Genomic DNA, 23268 nt, shown 5'->3' with positions numbered 1-23268 from the left:
TTGAATTTGTATCAATAATGAATATAGAAATGTAAAATAATAAATATAATTATAATGTTATATTCAGAAATATTAAAATCTGTTTTATTCTCGGCAGATGACGACACCGGGAGTTCAGAGGGACATCTGATATCAACAGATTGTACAGTGGAAGATCATGATATCATACAATATACATATAAAGAGCCTGACATTACCCCAGATATACCCTCAGCCCATCACAGTAAGGATCTATCATCTGATCCTTCTAAACAGGTTTCATCTTCTGATTCATCACTGACTAGTAAGCAACACAAAATTTACAGAAAAAATGTTGAACATGAAGTTGACACATGGAAGAAGTCATATTCATGTTCAGAATGTGAAAAAAAATTTAAATATCAATCCGCTTTTCTTAATCATCAGAGAACTCACACAGGAGAGAAGCCATTTTCATGTCCTGAATGTGGGAAAGGTTTTAATAAGAAAAGAAATGTTGTTATACATCAGCGAATTCACACAGGAGAGAGACCATATTCATGTTCTGAATGTGGGAAATGTTTTACCCAGAAATCGCCTCTTGTTAAACATCAGAGAACTCACACAGGGGAGAAGCCATTTTCATGTCCTGAATGTGGGAAATGTTTTGCTGGAAAATCGACTCTTGTTAACCATCAGAGAACTCACACAGGAGAGAAGCCATTTTCATGTCCTAAATGTGGAAAAGGTTTTACTAAGAAATCACAACTTCTTAAACATCAGACAACTCACACTGGGGAGAAGCCATTTTCATGCAATCAATGTGGGAAATGTTTTTCCCAGAAATATCATCTTTTTACACACCGGAGAACTCACACAGGGGAGAAGCCATTTTCATGTCCTGATTGTGGGAAATGTTTTGCCTGGAAATCCACTCTTGTTAACCATCATAAAACCCACACAGGAGAGAAGCCATTTTCATGTCCCAAATGTGGAAAAGGTTTTATCAAAAAATCACAACTTCTTAATCATCAGGCAACTCACACGGGGGAGAAGCCATTTTCATGCAATCAATGTGGGAAATGTTTTTCCCAGAAATATCATCTCTTTACACACCGGAGAACTCACACAGGGGAGAAGCCATTTTCATGTCCTGCATGTGGGAAATGTTTTGCCTGGAAATCGATTCTTGTTAACCATCAAAAAACTCACACAGGAGAGAAGCCATTTTCATGTCATAAATGTGGAAAAGGTTTTATCAGGAAATCACAACTTCTTAAACATCAGACAACTCACACTGGAGAGAAGACCTCTTCATGTCCTGAATGTGGGAAAATTTATATCAAGAAGTTTGATTTTATTATACATCTAAGAACTCACACAGGGGAGAAGCCATTTTCATGTTCAGAATGTGGGAAATGTTTTCCTCAGAAATCAAATCTTGTTAAACATCAGAAAACTCACACGGGGGAGAAGCCATTTTCATGTAATCAATGTGGGAAATGTTTTTCCCGGAAATATCATCTTTTTACACATCAAAGAACTCACACAGGGGAGAAGCCATTTTCATGTTCAGAATGTGAGAAATGTTTTACCGAGAAAAGAAATCTTGTTAAACATCAGAGAATTCACACAGGGGAGAAGGCACATTAATATTTTGCATTTAAGAAAGGTTTCAGCAAAAAAAAAAATCACATTTTCTTAAACATCAAATAAATCATCAGTGAAGAAGCCATTTTCTGTTATTTTTTAGCCATTCTTTTGAATTGATAAATAGTACAAAAAAATGCAACCTTCCTTCCCAACACTCGTATTGACAGTCACTGTTCCTCTGCAGCTCCTAGGAATAAACTTGGCTCCATTCCTACTGATTGAAGCCTATAGATACTGCTATTTCAGAGAATGGCATCTAGAGGGTTTGGTGAGCTATTGGACTCTCTCCTTTACTCCATCGTTATCCCCATAATGAAATCATTGTGTGCCAATAATAATGGCCCCCTGGTCTGCCATGTTCAGTGGCCTACGATAGTCAGTTTTTTCACTTACATTAGCTTTACTTTAGCGTTTCATCTAATTAATTTCATCTTCAAGTTCTTGTGTGTGACAAATCAATGTGGTAAAAATGTTTCTCAACCGTATCATGGGGAGACACAGCTTAAGACCTTGGATATAACTACTGCCACTTGGAGGCAGACACTAAGCAGCAGAAAAAGTGTTGGCTCCTCCCACTAGCTATATTTTCCCTGCAGGCACCAGGATAATCAGTTTTGACTTAGTGTCCATAGGAGGCAGACCTCTTAATTGTCAGTCTTCATGTGGCATATTTGGAACTAGGGCATATCGTTGTGTTTTTTTTAAACCGATTGTCAGCCAGAGTCACACATTATGTGTGTTCTCTAGAGATGAGAGAGCACCAAAATGCTCGGGTGCTCGTTACTCGGGATGAAATTTTCGCGATGCTCAAGGGTTCGTTTCGAATAACAAACCCCATTGAAGTCAATGGGCGACCCGAGCATTTTTGTATATCGCCGATGCTCGCTAAGGTTTCCATTTGTGAAAATCTGGGCAATTCAAGAAAGTGATGGGAACGACACAGCAACGGATAGGGCAGGCGAGGGGCTACATGTTGGGCTGCATCTCAAGTTCCCAGGTCCCACTATTAAGCCACAATAGCGGCAAGAGTGCCCCCCCCCCGTCCCAACAATTTTTACTTCTGAAAAGCCCTCATTTGCAATGCATACCTTAGCTAAGCACCACACTACCTCCAACAAAGCACAATCACTGCCTGCATGACACTCCGCTGCCACTTCTCCTGGGATACATGCTGCCCAACCCCCCCCCCCCCCCCCCTCCCGCATGACCCAGTGTCCACAGCGCACACCAAAGTGTCCCTGTGCAGCCTTCAGCTGCCCTCATGCCACACCACCCTCATGTCTATTTATAAGTGCGTCTGCCATGAGGAGGAACCGCAGGCACACACTGCAGAGGGTTGGCACGGCTAGGCAGCGACCCTCTTTAAAAGGGGCGGGGCGATAGCCCACAATGCTGTACAGAAGCAATGAGAAATATAATCCTGTGCCACCGCCATCAGGAGCTGCATACGTGGGCATAGCAATGGGGAACCTATGTGCCACACACTATTCATTCTGTCAAGGTGTCTGCATGCCCCAGTCAGACCGCGGTTTTTTATAAATAGTCACAGGCAGGTAAAACTCTGCAATGGGAATTCTGTGTGCACCCACAGCATGGGTGGCTCCCTGGAACCCACCGGCTGTACATAAATGTATCCCATTGCAGTGCCCTGGACAGCAGAGCTAACGTCATATTAAATGCAGGTGGGCTTCGGCCCACACTGCATGCCCCAACCTGACCGGGGTTTTTAATTCATAGACACAGGCAGGTACAACTCCCTATTGTGAAGTCCCTGTGGACCGACAGCATGGGTGGGTGGCAGGAAGCGACCGGCGGTACATAAATATATCCCATTGCATTGCCCATCACAGCTGAGGTAATGTCATGTTTAATGCAGGTGGGCTTCGGCCCACACTGCATGCCCCAGTCAGACTGGGGTTCTTTAGAAGTGGACACATGCAGTTACAACTCCGTGTGGACCGACAGCATGGGTGGCTCCCTGGAACCTACCGGCTGTACATAAATGTATCCCATTGCAGTGCCCTGGACAGCAGAGCTAACGTCAGATTAAATGCAGGTGGGCTTCGGCCCATACTGCATGCCCCAACCTGACCGGGGTTTTTAATTCATAGACACAGGCAGGTACAACTCCCTATTGTGAAGTCCCTGTGGACCGACAGCATGGGTGGGTGCCAGGAAGCCACCGGCGGTACATAAATATATCCCATTGCATTGCCTATCACAGCTGAGGTAATGTCATGTTTAATGCAGGTGGGCTTCGGCCCACACTGCATGCCCCAATCAGACTGGGGTTCTTTAGAAGTGGACACATGCAGTTACAACTCCGTGTGGACCGACAGCATGGGTGGCTCCCTGGAACCCACCGGCGGTACATAAATATATCCCATTGCAGTGCCCATCAGAGCTGAGGTAATGTCATGTTTAATGCAGGTGGGCTTCGGCCCACACTGCATGCCCCAGTCAGACTGGGGTTCTTTATAACTGTACACATGCAGTTACAACTCCGTGTGGACCGACAGCATGGGTGGGTGCCAGGAAGCCACCGGCGGTACATAAATATATCCCATTGCAGTGCCCAGCACAGCTGAGGTAACGTCAGCTTTAATGCAGGTGGGCAAAAAATTTATTGGATTACACTGTAGGCGAGGGCCCCAAAAAATTGGTGTACCAACAGTACTAATGTACGTCAGAAAAATTGCCCATGCCCAACCACGAGGGCAGGTGAAACCCATTAATCGCTTTGGTTAATGTGGCTTAATTTGTAACTAGGCCTGGAGGCAGCCCAGTTATAAAAATTGTTTACAAAAATTATATGACTGAGCCTTGTGGGCCTAAGAAAAATTGCCCGTTCGGCGTGATTACGTGAGGTTTCAGGAGGAGGAGCAGGAGGAGGAGGATGAATATTATACACAGATTGATGAAGCTAAAAGGTTAACGTTTTTGATGGTGATAGAGAACAATGCTTCCATCCGCGGGTGCAGCCTACGTATTGTTTAGGTATCGCTGCTGTCCGCTGGTGGAGAAGAGAAGTCTGGGGAAATCCAGGCTTTGTTCATCTTGATGAGTGTAAGCCTGTCGGCACTGTCGGTTGACAGGCGGGTACGCTTATCTGTGATGATTCCCCCAGCCGCACTAAACACCCTCTCTGACAAGACGCTAGCTGCAGGACAAGCAAGCACCTCCAGGGCATACAGCGCGAGTTCAGGCCACGTGTTCAGCTTCGACACCCAGTAGTTGTAGGGGGCAGAGGCGTCACGGAGGACGGTCGTGCGATCGGCTACGTACTCCCTCACCATCCTTTAACAGTGCTCCTGCCAACTCAGCCTTGACTGGGGAGCGGTGACACAGTCTTGCTGGGAAAGCTGTCAAAGGCCTTAGAGAGTGTTCCCCTGCCTGTGCTGTACATGCTGTCTGATCTCCGCGCATCCCCTGCTACCTGGCCCTCGGAACTGCGCCTTCTGCCACTAGCGCTGTCGGATGGGAATTTTACCATCAGTTTGTCCGCCAGGGTCCTGTGGTATAGCATCACTCTCGAACCCCTTTCCTCTTCGGTTATGAGAGTGGAAAGGTTCTCCTTATACCGTGGGTCGAGCAGTGTGTACACCCAGTAATCCGTAGTGGCCAGAATGCGTGTAACACGAGGGTCACGAGAAAGGCATCCTAACATGAAGTCAGCCATGTGTGCCAGGGTACCTGTACGCAACACATGGCTGTCCTCACTAGGAAGATCACTTTCAGGATTCTCCTCCTCCTCAGGCCATACACGCTGAAAGGATGACAGGCAATGTTGCAGGGTGCGCAGGGTGGCAGCGTCCGTGTGGGACTTGCGGAAATGTGCGCAGAGCCGGCGCGCCTTTCCGAGCAGGTCTGACAAGCGTGGGTAGCTTTTCAGAAAGCGCTGAACCTCCAAATTAAAGACCTGGGCCAGGCATGGCACGTGCGTGAGGCTGCCGAGCTGCAGAGCCGCCACCAGGTTACGGCCGTTGTCACACACGACCATGCCCGGTTGGAGGCTCAGCGGCGCAAGCCAGCGGTCGGTCTGCTCTGTCAGACCCTGCAGCAGTTCGTGGGCCGTGTGCCTCTTCTCTCCTAAGCTGAGTAGTTTCAGCACGGCCTGCTGACGCTTGCCCACCGCTGTGCTGCCACGACGCGCGACACCGACTGCTGGCGACGTGCTGCTGCTGACACATCTTGATTGCGACACAGAGGTTGCGTAGGAGGAGGAGGAGGGTGGTTTAGTGGAGGAAGCATACACCGCCGCAGATACCACCACCGAGCTGGGGCCCACAATTCTGGGGGTGGGTAGGACGTGAGCGGTCCCAGACTCTGACTCTGTCCCAGCCTCCACTAAATTCACCCAATGTGCCGTCAGGGAGATATAGTGGCCCTGCCCGCCTGTGCTTGTCCACGTGTCTGTTGTTAGGTGGACCTTGGCAGTAACTGCGTTGGTGAGGGCGCGTACAATGTTGCGGGAGACGTGGTCGTGCAGGGCTGGGACGGCACATCGGGAAAAGTAGTGGCGACTGGGAACTGAGTAGCGCGGGGCCGCCGCCGCCATCATACCTTTGAAAGCCTCCGTTTCCACAACCCTATACGGCAGCATCTCCAGGCTGATAAATTTGGCTATGTGCACGTTTAACGCTTGAGCGTGCGGGTGCGTGGCGGCGTACTTGCGCTTGCGCTCCAACACTTGTGCTAGCGACGGCTGGACGCTGCGCTGAGAGACATTGGTGGATGGGGCCGAGGACAGCGGAGGTGAGGGTGTGGGTGCAGGCCAGGAGACGGTAGTGCCTGTGTCCTGAGAGGGGGGTTGGATCTCAGTGTCAGGTTGGGGCACAGGGGGAGAGGCAGCTGTGCAAACCGAAGGCGGTGAACGGCCTTCGTCCCACCTTGTGGGGTGCTTGGCCATCATATGTCTGCGCATGCTGGTGGTGGTGAGGCTGATGGTGGTGGCTCCCCAGCTGATCTTGGCGCGACAAAGGTTGCACACCACTGTTCGTCGGTCGTCTGCACTCTCAGTGAAAAACTGCCAGACCTTTGAGCACCTCGACCTCTGCAGGGTGGCATGGCGCGAGGGGGCGCTTTGGGAAACAGTGGGTGGATTATTCGGTCTGGCCCTGCCTCTATCCCTGGCCACCGCACTGCCTCTTCCAACCTGCCCTGCTGCTGCACTTGCCTCCCCCTCTGAAGACCTGTCCTCAGTAGGCGTAGCAAACCAGGTGGGGTCAGTCACCTCATCGTCCTGCTGCTCTTCCTCCGAATCCTCTGTGCGCTCCTCCCTCGGACTTACTCCAATTACTACTATCTGAGTGATAGACAACTGTGTCTCATCGTCATCGTCCTCCTCACCCACTGAAAGCTCTTGAGACAGTTGCCGGAAGTCCCCAGCCTCATCCCCCGGACCCCGGGAACTTTCCAAAGGTTGGGCATCGGCCACGACAAACTCCTCCAGTGGGAGAGGATTCGGAACCATTGCTGCCCATTCTGGGCAGGGGCCTGGGAACAGTTCCTAGGAGTCTGCCTGCTCCTCAGAATGTGCCATTGTAATGGAGTGAGGAGGCTGGGAGGAAGGAGGAGCAGCAGCCAGAGGATTCAGAGTTGCAGCAGTGTACGGCGCAGAACTCTGGGTGGTCGATAGATTGTTGGATGCACTTTCTGCCATCCACGACAGGACCTGCTCACACTGCTCATTTTCTAATAAAGGTCTACCGCGTGGACCCATTAATTGTGAGATGAATGTGGGGACGCCAGAAACGTGCCTCTCTCCTAATCCCGCAGCAGTCGGCTGCGATACACCTGGATCAGGAGCTCGGCCTGTGCCCACACCCTGACTTGGGCCTCCGCGTCCTCGCCCGCGTCCTCTAGGCCTACCCCTACCCCTCAGCATGCTGTATTACCTGTAGTGCAGAAACAGAACGCTGTAATTAAATGTGCCGCTTATTGGCCTGTGGTTGGAGGCTGACTTCGCTTACGGAACGCACAGCAGAGGCAGGAAAGAATTTTGCGCAAGCCTGCTGTAACACTTAGCTGGCTGCGTATGAATTAGGACAACTACCCCCAGCAGAGACGCAGTACAGTCAGGACGGTCACAGGCAGCCCAAATAGATTTTTTTCCCCAAATTTTTTTGGAAAAGCCCACTGCCTATATAGACTGTATATGGCTTTCACTTTCCCTGCCTCACCACCACTACTGGCCCTGGACTATGTAAAATTACTGCAGACTGTTTCACTCTGGACAGGATGACAGCGGTGATGTAAGAGGCAACGCAGAGCCAGGAAAGAATTTTGCGCAAGCCTGCTGTAACACTTAGCTGGCTGCGTATGAATTAGGACAACTACCCCCAGCAGAGACGCAGTACAGTCAGGACGGTCACAGGCAGCGCAAGTAGATTTTTTTTACCAAATTTTTTTGGAAAAGCCCACTGCCTATATAGACTGTATATGGCTTTCACTGTCCCTGGCTCACCACTACTGGCCCTGGACTATGTAAAATTACTGCAGGACGCAATGCTCTGCACGGCCGATATACAAAAAAAAAAAAAACGTGCAACACTGCAAAAAGCAGCCTCAACAGTACTGCACACGGTCAGACGTGGCCCTAAGAAGGACCGTTGGGGTTCTTGAAGCCTAAAATCAATCCTAACACTCTCCCTATAGCAGCTCCGGCATCAGCAGCACTGTCCCTGATCTCTGTCAGAATGCATCTGTGGCGAGCCGCGGGAGGGGCCGATTTATATACTCAGGTGACACCTGATCTCGCCAGCCACTCACTGCAGGGGGGGTGGTATAGGGCTTGAACGTCGCAGGGGGGAGTTGTAATGCCTTCCCTGTCTTTCTATTGGCCAGAAAAGCGCGCTAACGTCTCAGAGATGAAAGTGAAAGTAACTCGAACATCGCGTGGTGCTCGCCTCTAGTAACGAGCATCTCGAACACGCTAATACTCGAACGAGTATCAAGCTCGGACGAGTACGTTCGCTCATCTCTAGTGTTCTCGCTATAAACCAAATTTGTATGTGGACAGTTGGATCTGTTTTGTCTTGACTGTAGATCCTTCTACTGGCACCCCTCCTATTCAGTCCTCTCTAATTGCAGAGCTGGAGTGGGCACACCCCCTGTCACTGGCAGTTTCAGACCTTTCCTGAGCATCCTTGGCAATTTTCGACAGGTTGGACCGCATGTCTAATCCACCTGGACAGAATGTATCTGCTGACGGCACCTCTTTTTCGTAGACCACATAAGAGGCTTAGGTCTTATCGCTCTAGGTTATCATCTGGATCTCTGGCTTTGTTCTTTGTTTCGGCGCCTCCTAGAAATTTTACCTAAACAAAGTAGTCGATCAGTGGGCAAATTCTCAGAGTATTTATCTGAGGGCTCCTACCCACTTGTGTATTTTTTTAGTGATGCGATATCGCTGTTTTTTTTTTAAAGCGATTGTCAATGGAACTTGCTAATGTTAAAAACGCATCGCACAAAAATCACAAAGCACAAACTTGTGATGTATTTTTAACATTAGAAAGTCTTATTGACAATCGTGCTAAAAAAATGCAGTGATATCACAGCAACAAAAACACTCAGGTGGGTAAGAGCCCTGACTCTGGTATGGACAAGGAACCAGTTTCCAAAATGTTAATGGTGGAAATCTAATTACGGCAGTAACAGATACCTTGCAGATATCGGATCAGCCTCCAATTACAGCAGAACCTCAACTAACATCATTAATCCGTCCGGAAGCAATGGACTTTAGTAGAAATCAATGTTAGTTGAGGACATTATTTCCATAGGAATTAATGTAAATCCAATTAATTGGTTCTAGACGTTCCAAAAGCCAAACCCCATTTAATAGAGAATAACTCTGGTCTTTAATATCAAAACAATAACAATAATGAATGAATATAAAACACAACTGCACAGAATAAACATTTAACAGGTTTTTGGACATTTAGCATACAGTAGTACTGTACAGTATTATTCTTTGGAGGGGACATTTGGTCTTTTGGCACTAGGACCAGCTTCAGAGTCAGTGGCCTCATGTCGCACAAGAAAGCTGTCCTAAGTGGTCTGTTTCTCTCGCCTCTTTAAGATTTGCCTAAAATTGGCCAAGACATTATCATTAAAAAAGTTGTAGACATGGCCTGCCACAGCTTTGTCTGGGTAATTACTCCACATAGATAAGATGTCCTTAATCTTTGAAGAAGGCACATTCTCCCTTGTCTCTTCCTTCTCAGCTAAAGCAGCGTCTTCATCTGCCGTCTGTTGCATTTCTTGGTGAAGGTCTTGCAGCTCTTAAGTGGTGAGTTCTTCATTGGGGTCATCCACCAACTCTTCCACATCCTCACCACTCACCTCCAAACCCATGGACTGCCCCAAATCGACAACTGACTGCACCACACTTGTAAGGTCATCAGCGGAAGGCTCAAACCCTTCAGCTCTGTCAGGCACACATTCTGGCCATAACTTCTTCCAGGCAGAGGTCAATGTCCTGGATGTTACTCCCCGCCAAGCTTTATCTATGAGGTTAATGCAGTTCAGAATGTTGAAGTGGTTTTTCCAGAACTCTTTTAAGGACAATTCTGTATCCGATGTCGCCTCAAAGCACTTTTGAAACACGGCCTTTGTGTACAATTTCTTGAAATTAGAAATTACACTCTGGTCCATGGGCTGAATGAGGGGTGTGGTATTAGGGGGCAATAACTTCACTGAGATAAAACTGAACTCCTCCAGCAATACGTCTTCCATACCTGGAGGATGTGCAGGAGCATTGCCCATTAACAGTAGGCACTTAAGGAGCAAATTATTTTCCTGGAGGTATTTTTTCACACTTGGGCCAAACACTCCATTCATCCACTCAGTGAAAATTAGCCTTGTGACCCGTGCTTTCCTGTTTGCCCTCCACATCACAGGCAATTGACTTTTAATCATATTGTTTCTGGTAAATGCTCTCGGAGTTTCGGAATGGTACACCAGTAAGGGCTTCACTTTACAATCCCCACTAGCATTACAGCACACCACAAGAGTCAGCCTATCTTTCATAGGCTTATGTCCTGGTAGAGCCACTTCCTCCTGTGTAAAGTAGGTCCTCTTTGGCATTTTCTTCCAGAAGAGGCCAGTTTCATCACAATTAAAGACTTGTTGGGGGATGAATCCTTCAGCCTCTACGTAATCTTTAAATTCAACCACAAATTCTTCAGCCGCTTGTTTGTCTGAACTTGCAGCTTCGCCGTTCCTAATAACACTGTGTATTCCTGTACGTCTCTTGAAGTTTTCAAACCAGCCATGGCTGGCCTTAAAATCAGTAGGGTCACTGGCACTGGTCCCAGGCGTGTTCTGAATGAGATCGGCATACAACCGTCTGGCCTTTTCGCACATGATGGACATCGAAACAGAATCGCCATCTAACTGTTTTTGGTTGATCCAAATCAATAGCAACTTTTCAACCTCTTCCACTGTTCTTTATCTGCGCTTCGTTAGCATATCCACGCCTTTCGCTACATTTGCTACCTTTATTGCTTCCTTTTGGCCCACAATGATGGATATGGTGGGTCGCGCCTTCCCGTGCATGCAGCCAATTTCAGTAATGCCCCTCTCATATTTTTCGTTCAAAAAGTATTTTCTTCCGAATTTTCAAATTAGAAAACATACATTTAACCAAAATGAGCACAATTAAAGCAATGTGGATTATTTTCCAATACTGTAAATAAATGTGCTTTCGCAACAAGTAATGGAGTATGTTCCCATTTTTCTCCTCTCTCCTCGGACAGTTATTCACCGTCCAAACATGTTAATTCTTAAACCAGGACAAAGACAGGACTAACAAACAAGTATATCCGGGCAGAGGGGGAGATGGTATATGGGGGGGGGGGGGGGGAAGGGGACAGGTGGTTTTCTGGAGAGCGGTCAGGGGTGATAGAGTAGGTCACAGAGGGGGGGCCACACCCAGGTTCTGGGACGCCCCCAAGTTTTATATAGCCGTCCTGACTCCACCCAAGTTTTGAATTTCTCAGAGGATCTAAAGGCGATCCACGTCTGCCAGGTATGGTGGAATTTCGCCTGGGTGTCGCCCCCCCCTCCGCCCCCAGTTCGTCGAAGCGCATGAGGTCGTTCAGCTCCTCCACCCACATTGCTCTAGAAGGAGGCGTCGTGGCTTTCCAGAGTCTGGAAATAACTCTTCTGGTCGTGAGTATGAAAAATCTTAATATGCCTTTCTTTACATTTTTAATTGGGCCTGTGAGGACTGAGAGCAGAGCCATCTCCTGGGTTAGGTTTAATTGTGTCTTGCAGATATAATTTTATAGCTCTATCGTTTCCTTCCATAGGTCAGCCACTCCGGGACAGCTCCACCAGATGTGGGACATATTTCCTCTGTCTGCGTTACATCGCCAGCAGCAGGGTGATGTCTGCGGGAATATTTTGTGGCGATGGTCGGGGGTTCTATACCATCTAAATAAAATTTTAAAGTTTAGATCCTGGGCTTTGCAAGCCAGGGACAATTTATGACACAGGAGCCAGGCTCTTTCCCAGTCCTCCTTTGGCAGTCTATGCCCCAGTTCTCTCTCCCAGGCCTCCATATATGCAGGTTTCTGGGCCTCTGCCTCCCGATCCAGCATCATCTTGTATAAGGATGAAATCCTATGTCTCTGCGGGGTCAAGGACACCGCCATTTGTTCGAAGGGGGTAAGGGAGCTCGTGAGGCTCACCCGAGGGACCAGGGACCCCACAAATCCCCTTAGCTGAAAGTATCGTAACCAGGAGCCGGGGTGTGTTTCCCCCTCTCCCAAGATCTCTGACAGGGTCTTTAAACTCGCATTGGACATAACATCTCTAATTCTCGGCATTGGTGAAGTGTTTATACCTAGTATTAAAGTTCCACCTAGCGTTGTCTTAAACTGAGGATTGGTTATGAGGGGGGTTAAAGGCCCCGGCACTGAGACCATTCCATTTTTTTGGCCAAAGTCTGCCCAGGTCCGGCATAGCTGGCCAATGAACGGGGAGATATTGGGTATTGCATTTATCAGTTTAGATGGGATCCATGCTGCTCCCCGCAGGGTTCCCGGGACCAAAGCGTGTACCGGCGCGACCCATAGCTTGTGGTTGTCCTCTTTAAGCAGGTCTAAAATGCAATTTGAGAGGCACGCTTTGTAGTAGAGGGTAAAATTGGGTAGCCCCAACTCCCCTTTTTCCTTTTGTCTGGTGAGCAACTAGAAGCGCGTACGTGGCTTCCTTCCTCTCCAAACGAACTCAGTGATCAGGGTTCGGAGGCGTTTTAAGTAAGAGTTTTGTAGTTTTACCGGTACCGTCTGGCATAAGTATAGGAACTTCGGGAGGGAGTCCATTTTGTTCACATTGACTCTACCACTCTAGGACAAAAACAGTGGTTTCCATTTATTGAGATCCCTTTCCAACTCCGTCAGATATGGGAGAAAATTAAAGGGGTTGTCCCGCGCCGAAACGTTTTTTTTTTTTTTTAACCCCCCCCCCCCCCCCGTTCGGCGCGAGACAACCCTGATGTAGGGGTTAAAAAAACAAACCGGAGAGCGCTTACCTGAATCCCGGCGGTCCGGCGTCTTCATACTCACCTGCTGAAGATGGCCGCCGGGATCCTCTCTCTCTGTGGACCGCAGGGCTTCTGTGCGGTCCATTGCCGATTCCAGCCTCCTGATTGGCTGGAATCGGCACGTGACGGGGCGGAGCTACACGGAGCCGGCATTCTGCACGAGCGGCCCCATTGAAGACAGCAGAAGACCCGGACTGCGCAAGCGCGGCTAATTTGGCCATTAGAGGCCGAAAATTAGTCGGCACCATGGAGACGAGGACGCTAGCAACGGAGCAGGTAAGTATAAAACTTTTTATAACTTCTGTATGGCTCATAATTAATGCACAATGTACATTACAAAGTGCATTAATATGGCCATACAGAAGTGTATAGACCCACTTTGTTTCGCGGGACAACCCCTTTAAGTTTAAAGGCCTCAGTGGTGTCTAATGGGAGCTGGATTCCCAGGTATTTTATTAAGGAGCGTCTCTGAATGTAAACTGTGTCTCCAGCTGTGTTGCCTCGGCTTGTGGCAGAGTCACATTCAAACTCTCTGATTTTTGTTCGTTTACTTTGTAGTTACTTATTCCGCCAAAACGTCTAAACTCCTCCAGGACCACAGGAAGCCCAACTCGTGGATTGGACAGATATAAGAGCAGGTCGTCCACAAACAACGCCATCTTATGCTCGATAGAAAATAGGGGTCACGGAGAGCGCCAACACACTATGTAAATGTACCACAAAGGTGCTCGTGTGGTAACTCACCTGGTGCAAGGCATATCACCCTCAGGTGATTATGCCTGCACCTGACATCCTGGTGTACTTGTAAAGGTTACTTTATCCAGGGTATACCAAAGACAGATAAACAGGAAAATCCAGAATTTCTGGAGAGCTGCGGGTCACAATGTAACTCCGTTCCTCCTAGGAGGTCGGATGAATTCAAAGAAACTACAGAAAAAAACTATGGACCTGCGCTGCTTAAAATGCCAAATCAATTGTGCATGTCTCAATGATTAATGTTTCCAAAAGAGACAAACAAAACAACTTTTTTATTTTATATGAGTAAAAGAAATGAGGTAACAACCTCCTCAGTTAGATATAAAAAGATATACTTGCGGGATCCTAATACATGCGACGCGTTTCGGCGCAATATACGCCTTTATCAAGCATACAAAAACATTGACAAACATGGGTATAAATAGGACTAAGCAAATTACATACCTATTGCAAGGTATCATTCATCAAGTGTGAGTGGATTGCAGGTCTTGGCGCCATTTTGGCCAGGAAGGATGACGTATTAAGCATCTCCACGCTCAGTACGGCGCTCCGAATGTGACGTATGCGGCCGGCATCGGAGATCATAATGTCTCTAATGTTGCTCCGGACCCCGCCTTCCTAGGTCTCATTAGGCTTAGCTCATTTCTAGCTAGGGACGCACGCCGTCATGACGTGGCTCCGTGATTTTCATCATGAAGCACAACGTAACGCTTCTTGATGCCACGTCATCACGGCACGTACTGGAGCTAGGGAGCGTTACGTTGTGCTTCATGATGAAAATCACGGAGCCACGTCATGACGGCGTGCGTCCCTAGCTAGAAATGAGCTAAGCCTAATGAGACCTAGGAAGGCGGGGTCCGGAGCAACATTAGAGACATTATGATCTCCGATGCCGGCCGCATACGTCACATTCGGAGCGCCGTACTGAGCGTGGAGATGCTTAATACGTCATCCTTCCTGGCCAAAATGGCGCCAAGACCTGCAATCCACTCACACTTGATGAATGATACCTTGCAATAGGTATGTAATTTGCTTAGTCCTATTTATACCCATGTTTGTCAATGTTTTTGTATGCTTGATAAAGGCGTATATTGCGCCGAAACGCGTCGCATGTATTAGGATCCCGCAAGTATATCTTTTTATATCTAACTGAGGAGGTTGTTACCTCATTTCTTTTACTCATATAAAATAAAAAGTTGTTTTGTTTGTCTCTTTTGGAAACATTAATCATTGAGACATGCACAATTGATTTGGCATTTTAAGCAGCGCAGGTCCATAGTTTTTTTCTGTAGTATCTTATGCTCGATGTTCCCTGTCCAAATCCCTCTGATTGAGTCGTTTTGGCGGATCGCATTTGCTAATGTTTCCATTGTTAGCACATACAGGAACGGGGAGAGGGGGCAGCCCTGTCTAGTCCCATTGGATATTTGGAAGGCACCCGACAGGGCACAATTAACTCTGATTCTAGCAGAGGGATTGCTATATAAGGACATAATTCGATCTTTTGTCTTCGGTCCCACCCCTATTTTATCTAATGTGGCCGAGAGGAAGTGCCAACTGACCCACTCTCATATTTTTCAATTATTTCCTTCTTCAGCTCGATCGTGTTTCTGACACGCTTCTTTGAAGCATTTTTGTCTCTGGAAATTTTCTTCGGTCCCATGATGTAGCTAAAAGGAAAGGGTTGCAGGGACATCATTAGCAGTACGTATCACTGTGTGATATCTGTGCATTGACATGGAACTGCAGGGACATCATTAGCAGTATGTATCACTGTGTGATATCTGTGGTTTGACATAGGACTGCAGTACTGTATTTGCAAACATTTCTTTACTGTACTCATCTGTACAGTATTTACATTTTGCAGTACAGTGGGGATTCAGGAAGCAGGCGGTGTTCAGCCGGCACTTTGGGGATTAAGCTGCTGTACTGTGTCAGGAGGTAGGCAGACACAGCAGTGTTCAGCCGTCACTCTAGAGAGGGGAGGGGGAGGAGTTGGCGCGCGCTGATGCAGGAGAAGCAGGAAGTGACTGGCATCAGCTGCGCGCCGACTCACTGAGCGGCGCCAGGGGGCATGGCGTGGTCGGCGCCGTTATCTGAGGAATGCAACTTTATTTGAGGGACCGCCGCTGCCCTGACACATTGACGTAAGTTGAAGACAGCATCGCTACTGAAGATCAACGCTACTCAAGGTTTTACTGTACATCTACATCGTTTTTCTTCAGATGCCCAGACATTTTTCCAACTCTTTTACCCTGGATGAGAAGTTTGATGAAGCCATAGCCAGGGAATGGAATGTTCCAGACAAACTCTTCATTATGCCTAAGTGTTTAGATGTTTTATAGTCTTTCTGGGAGGATCTTGTGAGGAAATAGTTTGTTCTTTTAGTAGTAGATCCACTCATGTCTCATTTGGCAGAACACACCAGGCTTCCTATGGTGGACGCTTGCAGCTGTGTAAGGTGTACATGGTCTCTCTACATACTTCTGCAATATTCTGCTCCGTGCCTACGTATGAATCTGCGGATGCTTCCATTGGTCGGAGAGTTTTGCAGACGGCAATGGACTGTCCCCATGCATCATAAGATCTCCTCCCATTCCCCAGGGACTGCTCTTGAACATCCCTTGACCAAAACTGTGTCCCCCAATAATACCATAAAATCTCTTTCTTGTCTCGCTCATTGGAGACACAGCACCCACCCAGTATGGGGCTCTTTAAATTTATTGTATTTTCTCTTCTAGACAGTTCTTCTCTTTCTTGTTGCACATGGTGTCTTTCTTAAGTTATAGATCTTTTTCCATACAGCATTGACAGTGCTTTTCTGTTATTCCTACTTGGTTGCTCCTTCTGCTTAAATACGAACTGATTGGATTGGTGTCTGCAGAGGGGAGGAGCTAGTGGGAGGAGCCAACACTTTTTTGTTGCTTACATCTGCCTCCTAGTGGCAGCAGCTATACTGATGGTCAAAACTGTGTCCCCTAAAGAATAAGATAAGGCCGCCTGCACATGGGCGGTCCGGATTACGCCAGCGAATTTCACGCGCGGGAGACCTGCGTATGGCACCTAAATGTGCTTGCGGATAGGTGCGGATGCATGAAAAATCTATGCAGATGTGTTGTGGAAAAAACGCGCAGAAAAACCTGCAGCCTCCTACCACGCCTACTTCCTCTAATGTTATAGCAACCAGTGCCTTTATCCATAGCTGCACCGCGGATGCACTGCATGAAAAAACGCGTCCATTCACTTGTATTGGAGTCTCCACACACAGAATCTGACCCAAATTAGGACATGCCGCGGTTTTTTTCTAGCGTGTGAAAATCCGCGATGCAAATCCGCCCGTCTGGGTACAACTACGGATCCCCATAGAAGTATATTGGCTGCGGTCAGGGGCGGAAAAATGTGCTTAAAATACCGCGGCAGAAAGAGATTTTACGGTAAGAACAAAAATATTATTTTTCCTATAAAAAATAATCATGTGGAAAAAATAAAAACTGCCATTTTTCGACTAAAGCACATTTTACTATGAAAAAAAAACACTTCCTGCAAAATTAGTTTCCCCATGTTCATAACAACGTGAGCCAGAAAGTGACTGACCAACTTCTTATATGTAATGACCTTCGGCACGTGTTCTTGTATAACTGCTCGGCATTCTCTGCATTTCTTAATGTCTGTAATAAAGATAAGATTGGGATGTTCTCGGCCAGAAGGGTTTCTGATGAGGTGCGGGGTGATGCCGAAATGTGTGACTAACAGACAAATAATCTCTTCACATGTATTGCGTTCGTTGTTGCTGAATTGCAGCTTTTGTGGAATATTCCTCATGTGAGCAATTAGACTCCACTCCTCCGTCTCTCAGGCGCTCGGCTCCGCTGCTCTGGCTCACAAACAATCGACACGGCTCCTCCGTCTCGCGCGCGCCCTTGGCTCCGCCACTCCGTCTCACACGCGCGGCTCCGCCACTCCGTCTCACACGCTCGGCTCCGCTCCTCCGTCTCACAGACGCTCGGCTCCGCTCCTCCGTCTCACACACGCTCGGCTCCGCTCCTCCGTCTCACACACGCTCGGCTCCGCTCCTCCGTCTCACACACGCTCGGCTCCGCTCCTCCGTCTCACACACGCTCGGCTCCGCTCCTCCGTCTCACACACGCTCGGCTCCGCTCCTCCGTCTCACACACGCTCGGCTCCGCTCCTCCGTCTCACACACGCTCGGCTCTCCTCCTCCTCCGTCTCACACACGCTCGGCTCTCCTCCTCCTCCGTCTCACACACGCTCGGCTCTCCTCCTCCTCCGTCTCACACACGCGCTCGGCTCCGCTCCTCCGTCTCACACACGCGCTCGGCTCCGCTCCTGCGTCTCACACACGCGCTCGGCTCCGCTCCTCCGTCTCACACACGCGCTCGGCTCCACTCCTCCGTCTCACACACGCGCTCGGCTCCGCTCCTCCGTCTCACACACGCGCTCGGCTCCGCTCCTCCGTCTCACACACGCTCGGCTCCGCTCCTCCGTCTCACACACGCACTCGGCTCCGCTCCTCCGTCTCACACACGCACTCGGCTCCGCTCCTCCGTCTCACACACGCTCGACTCCGCTCCTCCGTCTCACACACGCTCGGCTCCGCTCCCCCGTCTCACACACGCACTCGGCTCCGCTCCCCCGTCTCACACACGCTCGGCTCCGCTCCTCCGTCTCACACACGCTTAGGCTCCACTCCCCCGTTTCACACGCGCGCTCTGCTCCACTCCCACGTCACGCGCACACACGCTCGGCTCCGCTCCATACACTCTCTGAAGACATCCTCACACAGCAGAGTCCAGCATCCACTGAGCGGAGAGACCTGGTCATGTGACCCCTTGTCTCCTCCCACACACTGATCACATGACGGTGACATCATCACAGGTCCTGTAAGCACAGAACAACCCCACGGCTCCTGTCCGGCTGCAGGTGGAGGTATGTGGGGTCACCAGCACTGGGGGGCAGATTTAGGGAATCCCATAGCAACCAATCACAGCGCAGCTCTCGCAGTTAGTATTAGAAGCCCTTCTATCTACCGCTACATGAAATGAGTTACAAGTGATGACCCACTGGGCATTACTGACCTCCCGATGCAAGCATGCTGGCCGAACTGTGGGAGGACGGTCTAAGAGCAAGGGACTGACCCTGACGGACCTTACAGTGCGAGCGGGACGGCGCCGTGATAGAAAACGTTCCTATATAGGAATATGGGACTTACCGGGCACTAAGCGGGGTTCCTATAAAGGAGTCCACCCACTAGCACCTTGCAGTCCTGGCAGGCGTGACTCGTGTTCAGTTGTCTTTATGTCCCACAGGGTAACCGCATCACCGGAGAGCAGCGAGAGAATATGAACCCACATACAGAGAAATGGGGGAAAAGCAGTCAAAGTAACAATAAAAAGAGAAGTCTCTTATATGAAAGGGTGAAGTATCAAACTCCCCGGTAAGGAGCCCCGCCCCCGGGACGACAGGAGTTGTTTGGACTATAACGCACTTTAATATAGAATATAAAGAGGTATATGCCAGATGATAAAACAATTAATGCAACTCATTTTGGTGCATCAAATACCTAGTTTCCCTGAAAATAAGACAGTATCTTATATCAATTTTTGCGCCAAAAGATGCACTAGGGCTTATTTTCAGGGGATGTCTTATTTTGACGACAGCAGGACTACCCGATCAGTGTTAAGCCCGACACTTCCAACCCTTATTGTTGCTCACATGAGCGCTCAGACCTTCACTGTTATCAACATTTTTACTGTTCATTCTGAGCAGTATAAACACCGACAAAGCCCTGAGCCGCCGACACAGGATCACTTTTTGGTTACAGGATTCATAAATCCCGCCTCCACGAAGCAATGGCTGTGATTGGATCTATTAGAGCTGTATTCATTAGCTGTGATGCTCAACCAATGAATGCAGTGCTCGAAGAACCAATCACAACCATCGCTTCATGGAGGTGGGATTTAATCCCGTAACCAGAAAGTGATCCTGCATCGGCAGCCGAGGGCTGTGGGAACCGCACCAGGGCTCTGGGGAGCAGTGGGGAGAACCTACACCGAGCCTGCTGGGTAAGTGACTCAGCTGACCTGCATGAAGAGCGCTGTAAAAATGCATCAACATACAGGCCAAATTCTGCCTCTATTGCCTCCATGTGGGGTAGATTTGAATATGGGGCTTTTACATCAACAGAGGCCCGAATACACGTGTCTTTCCACGTGACTGATTCCAATAAACTTAAAGCTGACCGGTGTCTTTGAGGTAGGCGGGTCGGTGTGCCACACATCTTCGTAAATAGTGGTCTATAAATTCTGAAAGTCAATTTGTAATGGAGCCGACACCTGAAATTCGTGGTCTACCGGGCTGGTGGGTGTCATTTTTATGTATTTTGTGCAGAAAGTAAAAAAAAAAAACGCTTCCGAAATTTGAATTCAAATATTTTTTTTGCCAAGTATTTATACTAAAAAGCGTATAATAAAAAGCGTATCTCATATACAGCCTCCTCTACCGGCTCATATACAACGTCCTCTACCATCTTATATACAGCGTCCTCTACCGGCTCATATACAGCGTCCTCTACCGGCTCATATACGGCGTCCTCTACCGGCTCATATACGGCGTCCTCTACCGGCTCATATACGGCGTCCTCTACCGGCTCATATACGGCGTCCTCTACCGGCTCATATACGGCGTCCTCTACCGGCTCATATACGGCGTCCTCTACCGGCTCATATACGGCGTCCTCTACCGGCTCATATACGGCGTCCTCTACCGGCTCATATACGACGTCCTCTACCGGCTCATATACGACGTCCTCTACCGGCTCATATACGACGTCCTCTACCGGCTCATATACGACGTCCTCTACCGGCTCATATACGACGTCCTCTACCGGCTCATATACAGCGTCCTCCACCGGCTCATATACAGCGTCCTCTACCGGCTCATATACAGTGTCTTCTACCGGCTCATATACAGCGCCCTCCGCCAGCTCATATACAGCGTCCTCCACCGGCTCATATACGGCGTCCTCTACCGGCTCATATACAGCGTCCTCCACCGGCTCATATACAGCGTCCTCCACCGGCTCATATACGGCGTCCTCTACCGGCTCATATACGGCGTCCTCTACCGGCTCATATACAGCGTCCTCTACCGGCTCATATACAGTGTCTTCTACCGGCTCATATACAGCGCCCTCCGCCAGCTCATATACAGCGTCCTCTACCGGCTCATATACAGCGCCCTCCGCCAGCTCATATACAGCGTCCTCTACCGGCTCATATACAGCGTCCTCTACCAGCTCATATACAGTGTCCTTTACCATCTCATATACAGCGCCCTCTACCATCTCTTATACAGCGCCCTCTACCAGCTCATATACAGCGTCCTCCACTGGCTCATATACAGCGTCCTCCACCAGCTCATATACAGCGTCCTCCACCAGCTCATATACAGCGTCCTCCACCAGCTCATATACGGCGCCCTCCGCCAGCTCATATACAGCGTCCTCCACCAGCTCATATACAGCGTCCTCCGCCAGCTCATATACAGCGTCCTCTGCCAGCTCATATACAGCGTCCTCTGCCAGCTCATATACAGCGTCCTCTGCCAGCTCATATACAGCGTCCTCTGCCAGCTCATATACAGCTATTGACGGCTGCCGGGGCTCAGCGGTGACTTCTGCCGCTGTCCCCGTCTCTGTAGATCTCAGCTATCGGCATGCGGGGATTTAAAATCCCCGGCTGCTGGTAGCTCTGATTGTGATTGGCTGAAGCACTTGGAGCCGCAATCAGTGAGATCTTTACTGGGTTTTAATATTACTAGAATAGCATCATTAAAGGATGGGAGGGGGTCCTCCAGAAGGGTCTGTCATAGTGTGTCTTGTGATAATGTGGAAGAAATGATGTAGTAGTTTGTAGTGCGGGTTGTTATGGATGTGGCAATACCAAATTTGTATAGATTTTTTTTGTTCTTATGATCAGTAGTTTTTTTCAATAATTGAAGCCTTGTATAAGGGCTACAGACAAACTTATGGGGTCATTCTAAAACCAGTAATGGTAGCTTTACAATGACATCATGTTGATGGCCCTGATAGAACCGGAGCCAAAGCCATTTAAAATAGAACAAACTGTTTGTCTGAAACTGTAAAGTCCTTTCTTCCAAAATGAACAGATGTCGTCCAAAACTACTGGGGGGGTTAATTACCAAGCTATGTTTTTCATAATTGTGTTAAAAGTGGCATAACTTGTTTAACCCTTTTCAATCCACTGTCTGAGGTGTAAAGACATTTTGATTTAAAGGGGTTGTCCCGCGCCGAAACAGGTTTTTTTTTCAATAGCCCCCCCCCCCCCCCCCCGTTCGGCGCGAGACAAACCCGATGCAAGGGTAAAAAAAAAAAACCGTCCAGTACTTACCCGAATCCCCGCGCTCCCGCGACTTCTTACTTACCTTAGTAAGATGGCCGCCGGGATCTTCACCCACGATGCACCGCGGGTCTTCTCCCATGGTGCACCGTGGGCTCTGTGCGCTCCATTGCCGATTCCAGCCTCCTGATTGGCTGGAATCGGCACACGTGACGGGGCGGAGCTACAAGGAGCAGCTCTCCGGCACGAGCGGCCCCATTCAACACGGAGAAGACCGGACTGCGCAAGCGCGTCTAATCAGGCGATTAGACGCTGAAATTAGACGGCACCATGGAGACGAGGACGCTAGCAACAGAACAGGTAAGTGAATAACTTCTGTATGGCTCATAATTAATGCACGATGTACATTACAAAGTGCATTAATATGGCCAACAGAAGTATATAACCCCACTTGCTTTCGCGGGACAACCTCTTTAAGGCTGTACAGCTCCGATGTTGGAAAATGTCCTTCAGGGTTCTCTTACTGTATATTGCCAGCCTCTCTGCTGTCGGAGCCTATCCAACGTGTCACCTCATGCAGTACTGGCTTTAGCCAGCAGATAGCGCTGTTGTATAACAGCAGAAAAAGAGTGAGCCCCCCTAGGAAAACCAGGATACAAATTGGATTGGAAAGGGTTAATATTTGCGTTGACATACCCATATGAGGGCTTGTTTTTTGAAGGACTACTTTGTTTTGTGGCTTATTTTCTTTTTTTTATTTTACATTGGATTTTACTAAACTGTTATTGAACTTTTCTGAAGACTAAGTTATACTCTCTAGGCAGACTTGAAAATGCAATTAATCGATTGCTAAAGTAGTACACTGCATTACTTCTGTAATGCAGTATACTATACATATGCCATCAGCTGACTAGACTCTGACAGATGTGGGTTCTGATAGGCTGAGATACCTGGTGGACACGAAGAACATCA

General features: G+C 48.6%; 1 protein-coding gene across 1 annotated transcript in view; it reads left to right on the top strand.

Annotated features, from left to right (window-relative positions):
• Positions 1 to 23268, top strand: part of LOC136626747 (uncharacterized) — a 259097-nt gene that overhangs the window by 207895 nt on the left and 27934 nt on the right. Inside the window, exons 8-10 of the mRNA XM_066601753.1 lie at positions 98 to 1602; positions 19246 to 19373; positions 20429 to 21557. Coding sequence (XP_066457850.1) covers positions 98 to 1602; positions 19246 to 19373; positions 20429 to 21557 — 2762 coding nt within the window. The remainder of the gene's footprint in view (positions 1 to 97; positions 1603 to 19245; positions 19374 to 20428; positions 21558 to 23268) is intronic.

This window comes from Eleutherodactylus coqui, chromosome 4 (genome assembly GCF_035609145.1).
Source record: "Eleutherodactylus coqui strain aEleCoq1 chromosome 4, aEleCoq1.hap1, whole genome shotgun sequence".
In the NCBI taxonomy this organism is placed as follows: Eukaryota; Metazoa; Chordata; class Amphibia; order Anura; family Eleutherodactylidae; genus Eleutherodactylus; species Eleutherodactylus coqui.
The sequence above is the reverse complement of the archived record's forward strand: the minus strand, read 5'-3'. Positions and strand labels throughout refer to the sequence as shown.